The following is a 20,043-nucleotide window of genomic DNA, read 5'->3' as shown; positions in this document are numbered from 1 at the left end:
CTTCGGCTTATACCAAGTGCCAAGCAAAGCATAAGATATAATCACGAAGAATCGACCAGAAGAAATGAAATGCAGCTGCATCCATTTTCCTGCACTTCGCTCCTTGATTCGCTGCTTTATCTTCGTTGTATCGGTAAACGTAAAAATTTCATTTAGGTTCTATTTGCTAAGGAACAACGAAGATGGGTCTGGTGGTTGAAAGAACGGTCGAACGAAGAGGAACTTTTGTGCTCCTTCTCGCGTCCTGTTACTTATCGTTTGTCTTTGCCATAACGAATCCTTGAAAGGAACGTAAAGCAAACAGAAAAGAACGAAACGAGTGTACAATACGGAATCGCGAAGCTGTTATTGTGTCGGTTACTTTAATTCCGTCGCTGGATAAAGGTTTCAAAATAAAGAGTCTAGAAATAATGTCGACTTCGAAATTGGATATGCTGCAGCACGCGGCACGCTGCGTATCCTATCGCCTCGACTGCATACCCTTAATTACTCGCGCGGACGGTGTACTAATTAACAGAAACGCCGTTCTCTGTTCTAGGTGAGACGAGGACGTGAGGGCTGATCCGATGAATGGGGCTCAGCTCTGGCACAGGTATTGTCTAGAAATAATTTCGAAAGGCAGCTTTCCTCGTGGAGAGGTAGCGAGCCAATTTGTATATCGTGATTACAGCTTAAACTCAGTTCCTGGATATTAGATTCTTACATCGATATCCTTTCGTGCATCTATTTCGTCGTAGTTTGGAGAGTCGATGCAATTACGCTAGCAATATAGGTCGCATCACTCTCGAAACACATGTCACTTTTCCATTCGTTTCGTCTCCCTTGATGGTGATATATTATCACGCGAGAGACACTTGATTTTTAAATTTATATTCTTTATAATATAATATAATAATGCTCTTACCATTTAGCTGGCACAAAATTTCCTGAAACTTCTGCCGTATGTTGCGTGTAGGTTGCTGTGTAAAAAATAATCGTGCGCGAGGACTCAAAATTTTTATTCAGGGTGTCTTACTATTAGGGTGTACTACTATTGCACGTTAGCCGATCGCTACGCGATTCACTGGATCGAATTATACATTAACAACAACGTTACATTTACATAGCCACGTACACACCAGTTAATAAGTGTCGGGACACGTGCTGATTTCATATTCTGATCTAAATTATCAAGAAACCAATTGATCGATCAAAATTTTATTTCCATGCAAAGTTGTGATTTAATACGATAGCAAGAATTTGTCAAAGCTATTCCCAAGCATTGTAGCAAAGTAGTAACCATTTAACAATTATGCGTCGATCTCATAGTTTTTCGATTCTATCGAAATCCTGTTGAACAGATTTTACGTGAATTCGCTTCGTGGAACCGAACGTTTTTGTAAACAATCACGATGCCGTGCATCATAATTCATCGTATTCGTCGGAGTTGCCGCGGCCACGACAGATCAAGTCAATCTTGATGGAATTTCCTCGAAGATTCACGGATCGTGAAACAGTTAGAATGGTGGACGCGGAATTCAAAGAGATTCCATTGGAGATTGCGACAGAGGCATACGTATCGAGTTTTGGTTTACGAACTAGTGGCACTAGCCAGTATTATTCTCTCCTACTTGAATACAATGGTCTGCACAACAGGGGTGAGAAACGTATTGGACAGTGGGAAGAAATATCAAATTACGGATGACACGTAGCTCTTGCCAAGTGGAACGAAAGTCAGGTTCATCGAATCGATCAAATACATATGTATGTGCATACATATGTATCAAGCAACGCGGTCGTTTGAAGTGATCCAAATCGTAATCATATTTCACCTTAATTCCATCGCGTCGCAGCTTTTCGAAATGTTTGTAAATTCAATCGATTTCCGTAATATAACGTTTTTAATGCGGCTTATTCATAACCCTTTGACGATGCGTTACTACACGTTCTCTTTGATCGGTTGGAATTTCCAATTTCTTTAATCCGATCGGGGTGAAAAACAAATAGACTGTAACAAAAACGTTCTATCTGCATTATTCCGGGAAAACGAGATGCGAGCCGAAAGGAAAGAAGGCTAGGTACGTTTGGCCCAAATCACTGCGAACGGTTCTAGCGTAAAACACCAAATAGAGGGATGGGGGTGAGGGTGGCGGGATTTAAATCTAATTTGCGATATATGTATAAGGATGGCGACGAGAATCTCTGTAAAAAGCGTGGCTCGATGCCTCTTTTTCCGAACGACGTCGTAAGAAGTGCACTTGGGCTGTTTTTTTATTAATGCGGAAGCAGCCTCAGACCCGAGGCGTTTCTAAACTCTCTTTAAATACACCAGCCTCAGGTTGGAAATATCTCGGGTTGGCATCTCTAAAACACGCTCTTGTAGCGGGGTGCCGTGACCGAGCGTGTACTTTGAAAAATTAAAAGACCGAAAGTTTGCGGTCGTTGCCGTAACTTTCGTATCGTATTGTCGTTTACATTAAACGGACTCGAGCTTCTGGCATATCTCGAGCACTTCGTCGCATTTACAACGCCGTCGAAAAAAGAGTCTTTCCCCATCGCACCTTCTCGATTGTCTTAGAAAATAAAAGAGTAGCGGAGAAAGCTTTTTACCTATGACGCTCCCTTTCTTCCTTCAGCTTCCTGTGTTCCCTCCGTCTCACGTTTTCCGTTCTCCTCGTTGTTTTCATTCTTTTGCCTCGGCTCTTTCTTCTTTCGTCGCGAAAAGCAAAGGCGTATAACGCGCGATACTCGAAGGAGTTACAGGGAGAAACGGGTCTGGATGAAACAGAAAGAGAAGCACGAAGCGAAAAAAGCTGGAAAGGACGGGGGTACGTGGCTTATCTTGAACTCGACACGCTGAAAGCGTTTCTGCTGCTTTTACTGCGCCGCTAGACAAAGTTGAGTGGCAGTAACGTAGTACGTGCTATGGGCTTTCTCCCTTCCTGCGTTTCCTTCCAACCTTTCGGAAGACGCGACGATTCAAACTCACCGCTGAATACGAACCTAATTGGAATTGAAAGCCTCGTCCGTGATCCCGTCTTCTAGTGGCATGCGTAACGAGCGTTCTTCCTCGATGAACTGCCGCATTGATCGATACGTACGAAACGCACTATATGATCGTGCGTCAATGGAAAATCGGGTTCTTCGTATGCAAGGATACGCGTGATCGATCCATCAATAGCGTGGAGGAGGAAAAGTACTACAATGATAAAAATATTGGATTGCCGTTAGTTTTTCATTCGTATTAATCCCTTGGTACCGATACGAACTTCCTATCTCGTCTGATTTATGCGTTTATGTGCATCGTATGATACGTTTTTTAATTCAACAGTGTAGAATTCAAATATTATTGAAGTATTTCGAATATCATTTCACTTATACTAATGCATTTCGTGTTGGTTATATTATATTAAAAATTATATGATTATATTAAAAATATAATCTTTTCTATATTATCACTTCACCGGCAATTTTATAAAAATGGGCCATTCATTTTACACAACGTTCTTGTATTTCAATTTAAGATCGTTTATTAAGAGAATCGCTACAACCGAGACAGTACTCGATATCAATATCGATAAAAGTAAGGTGTACTTTTACGTGACCGATGCATGGTAAAGCGATATCACGAAGAAGATGTATTTTCAAGTGATTGGCGCGTAATATATTCACAGAGAAAGAGCTCGTCATTGTTCTATTATCTGAAAATTGTTACCCGAAAGTTTGCCACTTTGTAAGAGTCTCGCAGTCGCTGACATCGAGGGAGTTAGATATAAAATAAAGTAGTAAAATCTTTCTTTAACGGTAATATGATAATGATGGATCTCGAGCTTTCAGTGATACTCTCGACTCTTCAACGATCCCCAGAAGACTTTCAATCGTATAGCAATCTCAAAGATTTCACACGCACAACACACATTCTTGCCACGTGCAACCAAATGCCCACGTGCAACTAAATCCCCACGTGCATCCTCTCAATCGCTTCTTATTTTAGCATAACTCATCATACACTAGCATAAATCGTTCCATCGTTAGTCATCTCGCACGAATTCTCAGCCTCTCGTAATTACAAATTGAAACATTTCTTACATAAGCGTTGTCGATATCTTCGAAGGGAAGAAGGCCTCCTTTTCTCAACAATAAGCGTGATAAGCGTGACAAGCCGATTAATTACGCAAGGACCATGTTTAAACGTAGGGCGCAGAGTCAGGAACAGACAAGCGGCAATAAGGACGAATAAGAACAGAAATTGCAGACTTGTCGTTTGAAACGATCGCGAAGGGAAGATTAATTAGCGAAGTATAACGCGGACTGATTTTCTTGATGGTTTCAATTATTCGGTCGCAGGCGGTCTCTCCTCATAGTCCCGTCAAACTGACGGAGAGTTCGAGAAGAATAGCTGAGAGAGGGCAAAGTTCACTCGTCGAACGGTTTCCGTGAGAAATCGAAGTCGATTCTCGAATAAACAACTGCTAGCCACCAACACAAATCCGCTGTTGATTGCAGGCATTGTGTATTCCTGAATCGTGTCCTTCTATCTTGTTGAACGCTATTTAACTGAAAGGTAGTTATTGCCGTGGCTCGATAGGAAATCAAATCGGAAACTGACAGGTTTGTTTCGTTTTGATGTTTATTTTTCGGCAAATGCTACGAGCGCGTGCCTTCCGGCGTAGACGAGCGAGCAACTGTGAAGCGAAGCTCTGCAGCGGAATCTTTCTTCTCGTTTTATTGTAACCATTCGTTTGGCAGGAAACGCCGGTGAAACTTGAACAAACTCGAGCAAAAAACAGCCATCTCTTTTCACCGGAAATATTTCATAAGCCTAAATCTGTCCGGATCTTGCTTAAAACGCCTATTTATGCAATCCTGTAGCTGAGAGCCAGACTTATATAACTCTCTTTCTGTTAGGTCTCGATAGAACAGGAAAAAATACGGTATTCGTGTATTTCTTGTCGTAGAAATGTAGCGTAAACTGTATAAACACTGGCAGGTTTTCATAGCATAATATTTTACGATGTAATATAAAAATTCACATATTTATATTTATTTTGTGTGCATTCTCGTAACATTTCATCTCTTCTTGCTCCAATACCAGTACAAAATGCGTAAAACTTTCATTTTCCAAGCTTCACTGTTTTCGAAGTATGTTAACTGCGTCGCGCAATGTAATTAGAACTTTATTAATTTAATGTTAATTTAGCATTTAAATTCGTTTCTTTCTTGATTCTCGATTCGTTTGCTCCTCTACTTTCTATTTATTTTAACTACAGACATTCCAGTTAAATAGATGTCTGTTTTACCCTCTAAATTTTACAACGAGCACAAGCTTTACTTCGCATATTTTGTATACACATTTTTCTATAAATATCAAATTTCTCACGAACGTATAATTAACCGCGATTTACCAGCCGTTAATAGCTTGCAGAAAGTTTCAAAATTTTGCTAAAAACGTATGAATTTATATCTGCCAATGTTCTGCCAGTAAAATAATAATCTTGTAACTAAGAAGAACGCACTTTGAAAAGATTCGCAGAAAGAAGGTTCGAGGGAACGAGATTGTGAGAGAAACGCAAACTCCGTTATCGCCCCTTGTTCCTGTCACACTGGTAACGATATTCCTCATCCATCCGCATATTTCTTTCGGTGTACGTCGAAAAACACGTATTTCCTTTCGTGAAAGTTGAAAATAAAAGGGGAAAACCAATTGGGACAAGAGTGTGTGGCTTCGTAAAGTATTGCGGTTAAACTCGAAGTTGTCGCCGAAGGATAGAGGGTGAACTCGCGCACGATTTATTAAAGTCGCTGGAAGATTTCCGCGATGTTAACTTGCCGAGTTTCTTCGTTTATGCTATACGGAAACAGCATGGTTCGCCTGATAGTTTCTCGAAACTTGGACGAGAAAGTTGCGCGCATTTACCAGCCGCGAATACGGTGGCGACTTTTGTGAAAGATCACGCGCGATTTCTGCTCATCCAGCGATGATCGTAGACGCGATTTTGTTTCACATTCTTCGTGTTCGCGGTGAATCGCGAACTACGAAAACGGTTATTGGCACCGTTCCACTGCCTTTATATATTGTAGTAGATAATAAACTTTATTACTTAATAAAGATATTCATGCGTGACACGGTTTAGAGTATTTCTCGTGTTATGTTGGATCGATATGAGATAAAATTTGCTGAAATTCTGCATACTACCGACGATAAATTTAACGACGTGTAATAACAAGAAATTCCACAAAGTATCAATAACTTTGATATTTCTATTCCCGTTTATTAGATCGATCTCTGATTCTGTTCTGTGGAAAAGAAGAAAGTAACTTTATCTGAAATATGTATTACGAATATGATAATACTTTAATATTGAATACGATATTCGTTGTTACTTATCATTGCCTTTAATTCATCTGGCGATATATTTATTTCGTTGTACGAAGAAATCTTTTTTTGTATCCGATAACTTTGTCAAGCTCGTTGTAAATGTAATTTCTTCGTCAAACGAAACTGCGAAGGGCATCGTGAAACCTGCCATTTTTTCATCCAAATCTAGTATTCCAGTTTGTTTAAGAGGAAGTTCCATAAAGTGTTGGTTATCTATGCTGCACCTCGTTCGTAGTTACCTAAACGTCTAACGATGAATCGATAGTTTGTGGGTGACAGTTCTGGCTGTAATTTATAAAGTAGGCGTCGCCAGGCTGGAATAATTATAGGATGACTGTGACATTGCATGAACCGCGCAATCCGATGCAATCTGCGTCGTTGTACTTTTACTTTGTCGTTGAAAGAATCGTTTAAACGTGACTCGAAGATTTTCGGAAATTTCGAAGCAATTCCATCTATCTATATCGAGAAAGAGAAAGATAAAACGTAATATTTGTTAATTCTTTACTTCGATTCTTTCACGTAGAACGTTTCCATAACAAGATCACGATACATAAGAAAATACGAAGAGATGAACGATAAATCATTGGCGACGTGCCAAGCTCACTCCAAACCTATTTCTTTTACACCGAGAGTCGGTTTAATACCAATTATATGGAAATCATACCGCGACCATCGAATTTAATTATATTTCAGCCGCGTCGCGTTTTACGATCGGCCTGTTCGTAGAAAATCGACCGACGATACGCCCTCCAGAGTCATCGTCTTGTGCTTTACGACGTTTCGTTAACGTAGTCTGAATGTCTCGCCAGTCTGGCTCGTAACTTTTCAGTTTAGGTGCGTTGCCCCGTAGAAGATGGAAAAGGTTTTATGAAATGAAGCATCCTTGAAACTGGAATCATTAAGATCGACAAGAAATTTAAAGATATCCATGCACCTGTAGAAATGTTGCATATATTATACGTGTTACACGAGATTTTAAAATAAAATAAATTTTATATACGACACACAACATTTTTTTTTATTTGGAGGTAGCTTACAATCAATTCTCATTGAGAATTATGAGTAAATTATTCTGGCGTGGTACTATAACGTGAGTAATAAGTGATTATCGTATGTTTGATTTTAGCTGAATCTAATGTTTAAATCTGGAGAGTAATGTCTTTTTAACCTGCGGATCTGATCCGTTGTGTTAAGTAATTGAGCAACTAGTGGATTTTTCTAGTTGTTAATTCTTATGTTATATCTATTACTGAATTTGGATATTTCTTCTTTAACCGTAGGTATCTTAAGGTCAGGATTGTTTCGTTGGTTTCATACCAAGGTGTATCTATTAAGGATCTTGGAGTTTTTAATTGGAATCGTTGAAGAATTTCTATGTTGAAGTTACTCGTTGTTCCCCATAGTAACACACAACACGTATAAAATATGGATAATTCATAATGCGAATAAAAGTTTTCTCTGATAGAAATCCAAACACTTTCGTTAGCCACTGTAGATAACATTATTGCAACGTTATCGCATTTTGCTTTTGAAAATGATTGCATCGTCGATAGGTCAGTGCGCCGCTTTTATTTGACGATGGATTTATTGTCCCTGTAGAGGTACACGTGAAAACGTGACGTGACGTAAGTACATTTATGTATTTCACATCTATGTATTTGGTTCGGTCGTGTTTGTCTTTTACAGAATCCGTCTGAGAAAAGCTCATTAGCAGCGAGTAATTTGTTCCGTGATGAACTACGCGTAAAGTCTGACGATAATAGTAAACAGGAAGACGCGTTAGATCGTGGAAATTTAACGCGTTTTCGATTGCTCGACAAAGCTTACGAGATCGTAAAACGCCTCGGTTTTATGTTCCACTCGATTAATACTCGGTAGCGTGAATTTAACACGGTTGACACGATCAATCGTAGAGGATGATTTACGAGCAGCAAGAAAGCAAATCATTTCATTCGTTCGATTTACACGGTTGAATATTTTTACTTCTCTTGTAACTGTATTTGTGTGTATAACTACTGCTCAAAACTATGTGGACGTCTGCTCGTATTTTCAAATAAAACGCCATTTACTTACACAATTACAAATAGAAAAACCGAGGACGATTTTATTCTTTAATAATCCTTTGTCAAGCGTGACTCGACATCAGTTTATATCTCAGGAGTTCCTTTGTCGAGTCCCACTCGACCTTCTTTCAATCCCACCTTTTTTTATAAAACGTGTGAAAGAAACCCAGGATTGCATCCTGGAAATTGTTTCAAGGTGTATCATACACTTAAAAATTACAAAATACAACAATAGTGTGAATAAAACTGGTATTTAAGTAAATTTGTTTCTTCCTTTATTTATTTAAATTGGCTTATTTTTTAGTTCAAGTAAATTTCAAATAAAACACTTAAAGGCGTTGAGAGCTGCTGGTAACGAAATTGAAATAAAATTCGGAGTGCAAACGGTTAATAGTATCGTCATAGGAGTAGATTCTTCTCGCGTGATCAGACACTCGATGCATTGGTATCATTCGGACGTTTCTTCTGAACGAAGCGTTCGCGTATTTAATTTTTTAAAATCGAAGATTTCTTTGGATTTTTAATTTAAGATATATTTCATGTATCAGTTGATTCCACAAGAAAATAATAAATGTTGCTTTAGATCGTACTATTAATTCATATGTTTCAGTAACATTCATACGTATCGTTAATACAAATCAGCCGTAGTATCCATATTATGAATAGAATTCGTATTCACAAGAGTTTCCCAGAGAATCGACGTTTCTTTCTTTAAAGATATCGAGCATGCATTGTCTACGAGGAAAACGTAAAGATAACATTGTTGCACGCAAACAAGTTTAGCGCATTGGGGATTCGTTGATGGCGGTACGAACCGGATATGGAATTTACGGATAACAACGTTGAACGTTTCTCGTATTCAAAGTTTCGTGTTTTTTACGATTTTCCTCGAGAGATTTCTCAAGGAGGATGCATCAGCAGGTTCTTTACTTTTCGTTTTTAAAACCGAGCAAACAACCCCTCCATGTTTCGTGAAAATTTCGAAGGAACGAAATATTAGTTTATCTTGCTCTTCGTCTCTGGCGACAATATTTTTGTAATATCTACTATTTTATGATTATTTTGTTAACATTTTCAATAGCAAGCAAGTTTTGGAAAATTGCATTTGAAGATAGACCGTTCCAAATTGACAATCTACAGTAAAATTATTATCCAGTAGAATAATTCAAATAGAATTGACTTAAATGAAGAGATTTTAATGCAAATGGAAAAATGTAACCGTATTTTTCCTGTATCATATAATAGACAATTTGTGCTGTATTTCGCCTATGTACACGGCTGTGATTGTACATGTATATACGGCTCTATACGTGTATACCACTAAAATGATGAAGTATAGGTGTCACTTCAGTAACAACAAAAATCGATAATAAAATATTTCTTTCGTTTCACCGTTCCGTACGACGACACGGATAGTCTTCCAAAATTTATCATTGGCGACTCTAATATCATCGTTGTTGTTCTATACCTGAGCACCTCTAATATCGACCTACTGCCAGGTCCAGTCTCGTAATGTTAACTTACGTCCACTTCTGGGTCGTTTTACGTTCTATCGTTTTTCCATAAAGCTTAGACACGTCGTTCGATATGAATATCCAAAACGGTTCGCATGAAATTAATATTCAGATCGAGGTCTAGCCATCCTTAGATTCGAGCGGGGTTTTAGCTTAACCGCGTCTAGCTACCATCTGAAATCCACTGGAATGCAAAAGGTGCGGCCGAATTCTCTGCGGAGTTATTAATTCTCGCGTTTCGATTCCGCCGCCGTGTCTGATGATGATTACACTGGAACTGTAATTGTCCTAGTAGCGACGGTAGAATCCATTTCGAGAGCGGTGTAAAAAAAGAATTTGACCTAGATAACGTAATTGATAGACGAGTCCCTACTTCAAATGAACGATATTTTCCATGCCCATTTTCCATATATATATATATATATATATATATATATATATATATATATATATATATATATATATATATATTTGTTATCTTGAAAATAAAAATTTCGATCGTAAACGCGACAATAAAACAATTACACGCATCGGCAGTTCCAGTTTTTAGATAAATGTGTTTTCGATGAAAAAATGACTAACCGATACGAATAACTCAGCGTTCGCATATAAATGTAGACAAATAAATTGCGAAAAGTACTTCCTGCGTTGCTGACATCTCGAATTTCCTTCGTTTCTACCACGCACACGTGCGAATAGATAGTTGTACGTGCGAGTTCGTGCAATTTCCATCCCATACGATAAAGGTTCCTCCGCTGCTGGCGAATACGGCCAGCAACTCGAGATGAAGATGTTGAATGCTTAAGATGGAGTTCACGAGACCTTCGGCTAAATAAGCCTGTCACTGCATCCTGAAGAATTACGACCTCCTTGTTAAGCTACTGGCTTGCGACCTTATCGTTTACCCATCGTCTATAATGCTCTTGTTACGACCCTTAATATGTAACCAGAATATGGACCAAGGGAGATAAAATATCACGAGAAAATATTTTCTACTTTGAAGATGAGCGAAAATCAAAATAAAAGAGGAAGGTGAACATTTTGGAATTAAAAGAATTACAAATTTGGTTATTAATATCTGATGATTACACATCCGCTGGGAAGTTTGAAAATATTTTTTGTTTGTAACAAAACTTTAGTATTTAATGTACGTATATAATAAATTTGAAATTTCATGCATTTCCGAATAAAATTCTTGATGTACCAGCACATTCTACCTTCTCTTTCGTATAAGCTACTAAGTTAAAATGATATTCCATCGACTATTTCAATGTTAATCTAACTTCTCTTAGTTTTGAATTTCGAATCTATTTTTGTCCGATAGTGTTAATAATCGTAAGTGCGTTACCATTTCCTTTATACTTGGTACGTCTCTTGCAATTTTTTGATAGAACCACAAACAATCTATATTTATACAGAATACCCTGAAATATCTGGAAAATATCTATATGATCGATTCTAAACATAAAAACAAATGAGGGAACTTCATGATTTATTGACCCGGGACACTTGCTAGTGTACATTCAGCGTAAAATAAAATTATTTATAACTCGAAGAATAACTCTCGTGTGACACTTTTGTATATAAATCTTCTTTATTATCTCGATCTATAGGATAGTATCTTATAAATTTTCCCCGCTTTTGTTTAACATTCCGTATAACATTTCTTTCCTCCTATTCATAAAATATCCTGACAAAACTTGACCTAAAAATACTAGAACAGTTCATATAGTTGGTGGCCTCCTTCGAAGCGATCTCAAGAACTTTCAATCTCTTCCACCGATACGCTGAATATTCCATTTGCTAAACGTGATGGTCGATTCGACGACTCTCACCGTTTCTTGAAAATTCAATCTTATAGACTTGGTATCGATGATTCGAAGCGCATTCGAAGTCTATTTGTCCGAATAGTAATAAACATAGTCGATGGACGATGGATGGTCCAGATGGAAACTATACCTCGGGGAAATTCTCGACCGCTCGAGCCACCGAATACGTCGATTCATCGAATTGTTCATAGGCGAAAAATTCGTTTCCAAGCGATAAATATCGCTGCGATTTTCCAAGGTGTACGTTCCACTGGCTGCAACACTTATCGAACGAACCGGACGATCGTCTCGGTAATGTTTGATTTATGGCAAAGAATCCAGCTGTACGCGCGGTATCTCGGCACGAAGCTGCGTTTCCCTATTGTTGCGATTCCATTGTATAGTTTATATTACGTCTCTGTCCATTCTTCATCGTGCCACTATCGTTTACTTTTATCCCTCGTTTTTTCTTCACTGACAAAAGATTTTATTTTCTGAGAACACTGATTGAAGGGAAACTTCGTTTACTCTTATTTATTTGTCTAACCATTTAATTTAAACCTTTGGTGCTCCCGGTGAGAATAAACAGAGCGCAATAACGTGGCATGCAGTTTATTTTTGAAATTACGATTAGTTATAATTGTAATACGTTGACGACATTTACTAACACTTTTATTTATGTATTGCGCGTGTGTGTGTTATATAAATCTTGAAATCTCTGCGTTGCACTATGTAACGAAGCACGACTATCATAATTATGTCGATAGAATTTCAAAATAAATCTGAAAATGTATATACAAGCTACAACATATTCGTGTATATATATACATATGCGTATATATATATTTGTATTTGTAAAAAATTAACATACAACAGGGGCGATCGTCTTAAACATACGGCGAGTGTTAAAAATAATACGATTAATTCCAACTTTACGAGTCACCTACGATCTAACAACGATAACAGTTGGCAGTTGATGTTGAGACGATTTGTGGGTTGTTAGCGGATGCTGAAATCAGACCTTGGCGAATGTCTGTTAAACTAAGTTCAAGAGAATGCACATTACTTTGATAAAACGAAGGAAAAGATTATACGATGCAAAGTATGGCACAAAGAAAATTCCAAAGATGCAGCGACATGATAAATCAAGATTCGAGGTTATTAACGTTCCGGTTACGTTTGTTATTCGGTTGATCTTATCCAGAGGACCCGGTGAAGAGACGTTCGGTAGGTTTGGCTCGTTTCTCTTCGTTTTCGTGTCTCTTTCAGAAATACCTTTCACGGTGTCCATTTTCGGCTACTATTTTCTTCGGGTAGGACGTATTTCATGTGTCAACGCGAAAAGAAAGAGAAATGTTCTTTGTCAACTGCAGCCACAGAAAATCTCAGCTTGGAAGGATAGAATCTTGGGATATTCAATAAACGTTCGTTTATTGAATATATTCTGGGCGCTTGTAAATCGTCTGGCATCGTAATATGCCGAAATGGTCTTTATCGTGAATCTTCCTGCGAAAAAATGTCGTAAACGTGTTATATCGTTTATATCATCGATAGAATAATAGCCGCGTAGATTTCTGTTTGAGTGGATGAATTGTTGCGGTAGCGCCAAATATTCAGCTGTAACACACAAGCTCTCTTACACAATAACTTGCCGATCGATAATATCGGTGAATTGATAAAACGAAAATTCTAGGCTATAATCTTTTATTTTACAATGTTCCAAATTGTATTTATACGTTTTATAATTTTACGTTGAACGGGAGAATCAGTTGGCTCGCAATTTGTAAAACGCATTGCACGCGTGAAATTTTATTCGTTTGATTACCGAGCTTGTTATTGTATTATACCGATAACTTACAATTTGCGAGTTGTAAATTTTCACTAATTATTAAGCTGTGGACGTTTACGCGCGTTAAATATGCAACAGGTATTTATGCACGAAAAGTGACAAATACGCATAAAAAATATGCAAACGACGTCAGCAACATGTTCGATATACAAATTATAAGTCGAACAATACCATGTCGAATATTATCTATGATAAAATCTTTCTTTTGCGAAAACTTTTGTAAGTACCTCGGGTAGGACAATATAATGGAACAAAGGTAGAAACCGTAATGACGAAGCAAATGAACCTGGCGGTGGTTCAAGCGTAAACGCTTCCCTCTTCGATTTTAAGACTATCGAAATTCGAAGGATATTTTAATTGCGACCGAATAACGACTACAGGATTTCACGGCACTCAGGACCGTGGTGAAAAGCTTTACACGCAGTAAACCGCATTTCTGCGAGTTCTCGTCGGCACTATCATTCGATCTATCGACACGCTCGTTCGAAAAGCTGTCCGATAACAAACGTTACTGGGAAGAACAAAAGATCGAACGAAGCGTAGGACGTGACGACCATACTCTTCCTGTAGCAATAATTGTACCTTGATATACGGTATGACCCAATTAATGGCGAAAAAATTGCAGTCAGAGGCAATAGTATGGCAGCGAATGATATACCAGTATATCGAGTTTCTCATGACCATCGCGATGTGAAATAAATATCAGCACTATCAGTTGCCTCTGATATCCTACAATTTTCGTCTGAAATATTCCCCCATACCTTTCGTATCTTCCGAGACATTCGATCGTCTCTATTTATTTCTTTCGTGAGATCTTTAGTTTATTTATTTTTTTTTTTTTTTTAACAATAGACGCGATAATGTAATATTGGATCGTTCTAAACTTCGTAACATTTATAGCAGTCGATGTATTTAATAGTCATGTTGTTTTTATCCTAATCGTGTATAAGATATTTAAACACGCATTGCAGGTTTCTACCAAATTTTGCGAAAACGAAAAGTTCTGCTAGTAGTCGCTTTAACTTGTTCGACATTTTCACCGTTAAATGTAAACTAGTGGATGTCACTGTGTAAGAAATCGCAAGAAACAAATCTCGAGGGGAATTTATTCGATTTCGGTAGCGCTATAAATCTCGATGTTCCGACATTCGGTAAGTTCTCAAACAGTGGAAAGATCGGAGGTAATAAATCCCTTAAATGTTTCACCTATCAGTTCCTTGCTTTTGTACCGATTTTCTGTCACCGTTATCGGCATGTTCATTTTCTTGAAAATGTTGTCGGACCGTGCATGATTAATGAGAAAAGTTCACATCCTGTCAATCGTCAACAGTCGTCCTCGGAGTAAGATAATGTTCGTCCCCTTGTTATCCATCGAACGTACAACATTTAGCAGATAAAACTGACAAAGAATCGTTATTGTCGCTCGATCGATCGTTAAGCTCCAACGTATGCTATCGTCAATTTCGCGCTGGATGCTCCATTACGATTCGACCTTCTTTACTCTCCGCTTTTCACGATCGGTAACTCGCAATTAAGGATAATCGATCGTCGAACTGGCTTGCAGTTTGTTCGCTAGCGAGTATATCGCGTTCGAACACGGTCCAAGTGAAGAGGAGGCTGGAAGTAGAAGCTTCGTTATACACATCGTGTAATGCTGATGTTTAATTAATCATCGATCCAATGAGATTTAATAACTGATACTCGTCAAGAGGATTTAGCTGAGAAATTATTAGTTCAAGCACCGCTAAATCCATAATTGGCGCGCGTTTAATATTTCATTTAATCGTCTCAGCGCTGCTTTCACCGACGTTCCGCGGGTAATTTTTCACAGTTATCACGGAGACAGCCGAGACAGATAATAGCCAGCTGCTGTATCTACGATCACGGTAATGAGGGTCGTCGGTGATTAATTTTTAAACGACATAATAGCCCTCACTTCCGATACAAACCATCTCATCCGCTGCTACTTCAACTCGCTGGAAGACAGAAAACGAAAATGAGACGCATACTTTCATCCAACGTTGGCGTTAATGCGACATATCATCTATCATTTCTTTTTCGGTTAATTTACGTTGCGGAATTACGCTTTCCACCATCGTAGTTATAAATGAGAATCTCAAAGGTGTGCTTAACATTTTTCTCTTTTTTCTTCTGTCACTATTTCTTCTTCCACCTGAACGATACGATTTTATGATGTTTGAAGGAACTGAAGCATCTTACAGCAATATGATATATTTTCCCTTTATTTGGGGAAACTGTTTTTTCCCATTCGTGGATTTTTATGCAATATCTTTTATTTTAATGTATTTTCTGTAGCTTAATAAGATAATATGTAAACCATGTATCTAGAATCTACGTATAACGTTTATACATTACTTGACTGACTGATCCTTAACGAGTTAACTCGTTCTTATACGATATAATTACACACACAGAACAATTAGATCGATGTCTCGATGATTCGAGAGAAATCTAGCAAAGTGACAAACGATGTGGAAATCGGGCTTACTGGGTGGATTAGCTTGTTCGGTATTTTCGCGAAGGGCTGTACAGGACCAGACGAGAAGATACGGTCCTAATCCAAGGAAACGACGAGACTCTCTTGGTTAACGGGCATGGAAACGATTTCTTATTGCCGAAACCGGTGGAAAATCCTTACGGAATTATTCTCACATAATACCCTGTCAGGGCGGAGCACTATTCAACGTAATCGTTGACTTTCCACCGAAAAATACTCGATTACCATTATTTCATTGTCAGGAATAACAGAAAAATTATAGACAGAGTACTATCAATGAATTTTTTAATCGTTTGAGCAGCAAGCAGTTTTTGGAAACGTGTTTAGAATATTGCAAACTAGAATATTGAAAGAACGATATTGATCTTTCTTGTCTTAGTTTATCGGCTATTTGTTGTACTTGAAAAAGAGACAAAAACGTTCACAATTCATAGCGTTAAGATTCCACGAAACAACATAATATATTTTGCATCTAAATGACAACAATTCGCAGCCTCTGTGACATTCGTCGTTCGCGATCCTCGAGTCCGTGTCAGACAGTACAATCGGCACATGTCAGCCACCTTATCGCGGCCAATTTTGTTGTATACATTTTATCGCTGTCTCTTCTCCTTTGTCGATTCGTGAAAAGAAACGCGTCGAATTTTTCAAGATGCGTCCGTCGTGTATGAAAAAGTTAGCTGCAGGTGGAAAAGGAATTTCAAAGACGCGATCGCGAAGTAAATATTTCGTCGAATCAACGTAGGAACGTGCCGTGTCGATATTCCTTTGCTTTACATCTTCGTTTCCCATTTTATTTACGAAAGATACGTATTTGCAAGAATTCTGCTCCGTTTTCCATAAATTCGCGTTCTGTCGTCTACGATGAAATCCTCTCCTCAAAGATAATTTCGAAGATAGTTAAATCTACGATTTACTAATGTCTATCGAGATAACGAAATTATTTTACAAATTAACACGCTCGCCGTGGATCGTATTATTTTTCATAAAAACGGGTAAAGAAATACAAATAAAAACAAGACGCGATAAATTTATGTTTGTCGATTTTCTATTTTCTGCATCGCTCGATAACTAAAAGATGACTGAAAGATATCTCTATAGACATGTAGGATATTTATACAAACGCAAAACCCAAAGCCAGAGAAAGAACAATATTTGACTTAATTAGAATAGAGTGCAATATTTGCATAGAGAGCACACAGACATTTTTTACACAGTGTTTTTAATTTTGAAATTGCGATTCTTTGAAAAGTCGTAACCACACGACCAAGCAAATATATCACGTTATACCTTCATGGTTTGTACGACGGTACTAATTTAAAAAAAATATCCATTTTATTCATTCTACGAAGAAACGAAACTAACGAGTCGATCAGGATTCCTGGGAACCTTCGGAACTTTGACACGCTCGATTTAGCCGAAAGCCAAAGCTGATCGATGCTCCGGATACGATACTCGGAGCTTTAAAGCGAGGGATAAAACCGTGTATCGATTGGCGGTGGCTTCTTTCGGCCACAGAACAGGAAGCTTCTTTTTCCAAGAGACAGCGCTCCTTCACTGTGCACGAGCCAGTCAGGAATTTCGCACGGCGGTGCACGACTTCGAAATTCCTTTCTGCCGGCTTCTATTTCCTACCGATGCTGGCTCTGAATAAACTCAGTTTACCTTCAGAACCCGAGGGATATGTTTTGTTTGAAAGAAACGTTTGCCGAACAAGAACCGCCCGATGGAAAATTTTCTTTCTTCTCTTTACGTTCTTGCCGGTGTTAACGAGATACGAGGTGCAGCGTGATTCAGTTGCAGCAAGTAACGATGTATTTTACGCCCTCGAAACGGTCACAAACATTTCAAACGTTTACACGCGTATTTATCGCTGCTAGTTTCTCTGTTCGCGAATCCGATGATTACGATAAATCTATTTACAATTGTATCGGATAAACAGTTTGAGTAAAAAATAAACATCCGCGGGGCTTGCCCACAAGGTCGGGTCGGGTCGGGGTAATAAAACGAGGAGAAAAACGATCGAGCATGATGAAAAATATTTGACTATCGGCGAAAATCGGTGCCGCCATTAGGAAACCGATAAATTTTCTTCTCCTCGTAGAATTCTATCGCATGGTAAAAGCATTTCCCCTATTCCATCCATTTGCCTTCTCATCGAGAGGATATTCCATCGAACGTAGTCCATTAACAGGGAAATATAAAAAAAAAAAGGTTTCTGCGCAGCCAATCACGCGTTGATGTGATTTCTATCGCGGAGAAACGAGATGGGGAAGGTGTTTTTGCTCGTGGCGATTCACACGAATCGTTTGATACGATCGTCGATGTTTAACCCCCGTTGTTCTTTCTGTTTCAGTTTTCCACCGAGGGAAATCATGACAGGAACATACCGACGATCGGTGAGTACGCACAGTACATCAGATCCTTTTCATACGTTGCACGCATTAGTTGTTGTTTACCGGACCTCCCTATAACGTTCTATATACGTTTCGCGTTATACGGTTCCCAAAACGGAAAAAATAAACTGGATTATTTGTTGAAGTAATACGATTAATTCCATATGGAAATAAGTATCATGGAATATGCGAAGTCTTCCATATCGTACAAAGATTAATACATAAATTACAGTAAGTTACTGTCGTAAGCGAGTAACACGAGCACGCCACGATAGAAAACGATTATAATGTAACACGACACTCAGTTTGGAAATATACGCTTAAGACGAAGTACACCGAATTCAGGTATTCTCTAGAAATTATGATTTTCCAAACAATTGAGAAGGGTATACGTTTGCATGTTAAATGTGAGTGAGGCCCGAGACAAAGTGCTGGAGGCAAACGCAGCAAAAAGTGACAAATACCGCTCTTGACATATTTGGCATTCTTCGGCTTTCAGTCGTGTTATTAGTACACCGCGTTTCGTTTCGACGTTCGCTACTCTTCAGAGTAGGCTCGAAATGGCCCATTTTTAACGAAACGTAACGCACTAGTAACACGATTCACATCCGAGAAATGACAAACGCGTCGCCTAATTATCATCAAGATGTAAAATCTACAATACCGCTCTTGTTTGTTTATCTCGCAACAATATGCTTCTGTATAGAGGCCGTTTAGGTAATTCTTAAATCGCATTATACGCCGATCGGAGTATGAATTTTTCCATCGTCTTATACGACGCCATATTACGCTTATCTGGGTCTTTCGCATACGTACCCTTACTGCAACACTTCTCGACCTCTCGACAGCACCGGGCACGGTGGTTTCCTCGTGGACTTTGTTTCACGTTGCGTGTTTGGTGGCCGCGTTGCATTGATTTTTCCCTTAGTTCGTACACCCTCAGCGATCCCTAGTAAATTCGCACGATGCACTCGGGGAACGCCCACTAGCGCGAGGCTGCACTGTGATGTCGACCGTGCAAACGTTTTATCGTCCGAAGGAGTTCGAACACGCGCGTATATACATAGACGAGTCTCCTGGAGCGTTGGCTCGATTGTATTCGTGTGTCCATAAATTACAACGATCGACGGAGGACCGAGGTAAAAAATCGTGGCACGTTCATCCTCTCGTGTTGCATTTACATTTGCATCTGAGACCCGTTGTACGGTTCCCACCATTTGGCCAAATTATCGTTGGAAATTGGGTAGGGGAACGAGGGCGCTAAGAAGTCGACGCGAATTACCTGTCGGCACGAACGATCGTCTGAAAATATTATCAGAATATTTCGACCGGTGCTGTTTCGCCGATTCAGTTTCCTCCGACGGGTAATCTCGATCGACTTGGACGCCGACGTGGCGAAGAGCGGGAAAAATGATTAATGAAAACCAGCCTTTCAGATGCAACGTTGCAACGATTCGAAAGCCTTCCACGAACTAGCCCTTATCTCCGGAAGCCAGGTCATTGCCTGAGGTCACGCAGCTTTCGAATTTTCGAC

General features: G+C 38.9%; 1 protein-coding gene across 8 annotated transcripts in view; it reads left to right on the top strand.

Annotated features, from left to right (window-relative positions):
• Positions 1-20,043, top strand: part of LOC117206755 (transient receptor potential-gamma protein) — a 98,700-nt gene that overhangs the window by 20,054 nt on the left and 58,603 nt on the right. For 6 of the 8 annotated variants that reach the window (XM_033446367.1, XM_033446364.1, XM_033446362.1 and 3 more), the window contains exon 2: positions 18,470-18,512. Coding sequence is in view for 4 of the 8 variants with exons in the window: in XM_033446362.1 (XP_033302253.1) it covers positions 18,470-18,512 (43 nt within the window). In the remaining 4 variants the exon portion in view is untranslated. Of the gene's footprint in view, positions 1-538; positions 593-18,469; positions 18,513-20,043 lie in introns of all 8 variants that reach the window. The other 2 variants (XM_033446363.1, XM_033446366.1) reach the window with 1 other exon arrangement.

This window comes from Bombus bifarius, unplaced genomic scaffold, assembly GCF_011952205.1.
Source record: "Bombus bifarius isolate JDL3187 unplaced genomic scaffold, Bbif_JDL3187 scf7180000008008, whole genome shotgun sequence".
NCBI classification, from domain to species: Eukaryota; Metazoa; Arthropoda; class Insecta; order Hymenoptera; family Apidae; genus Bombus; species Bombus bifarius.
Note: the sequence above shows the minus strand (reverse complement) of the source record. Positions and strands in the feature narration are given on the sequence as shown.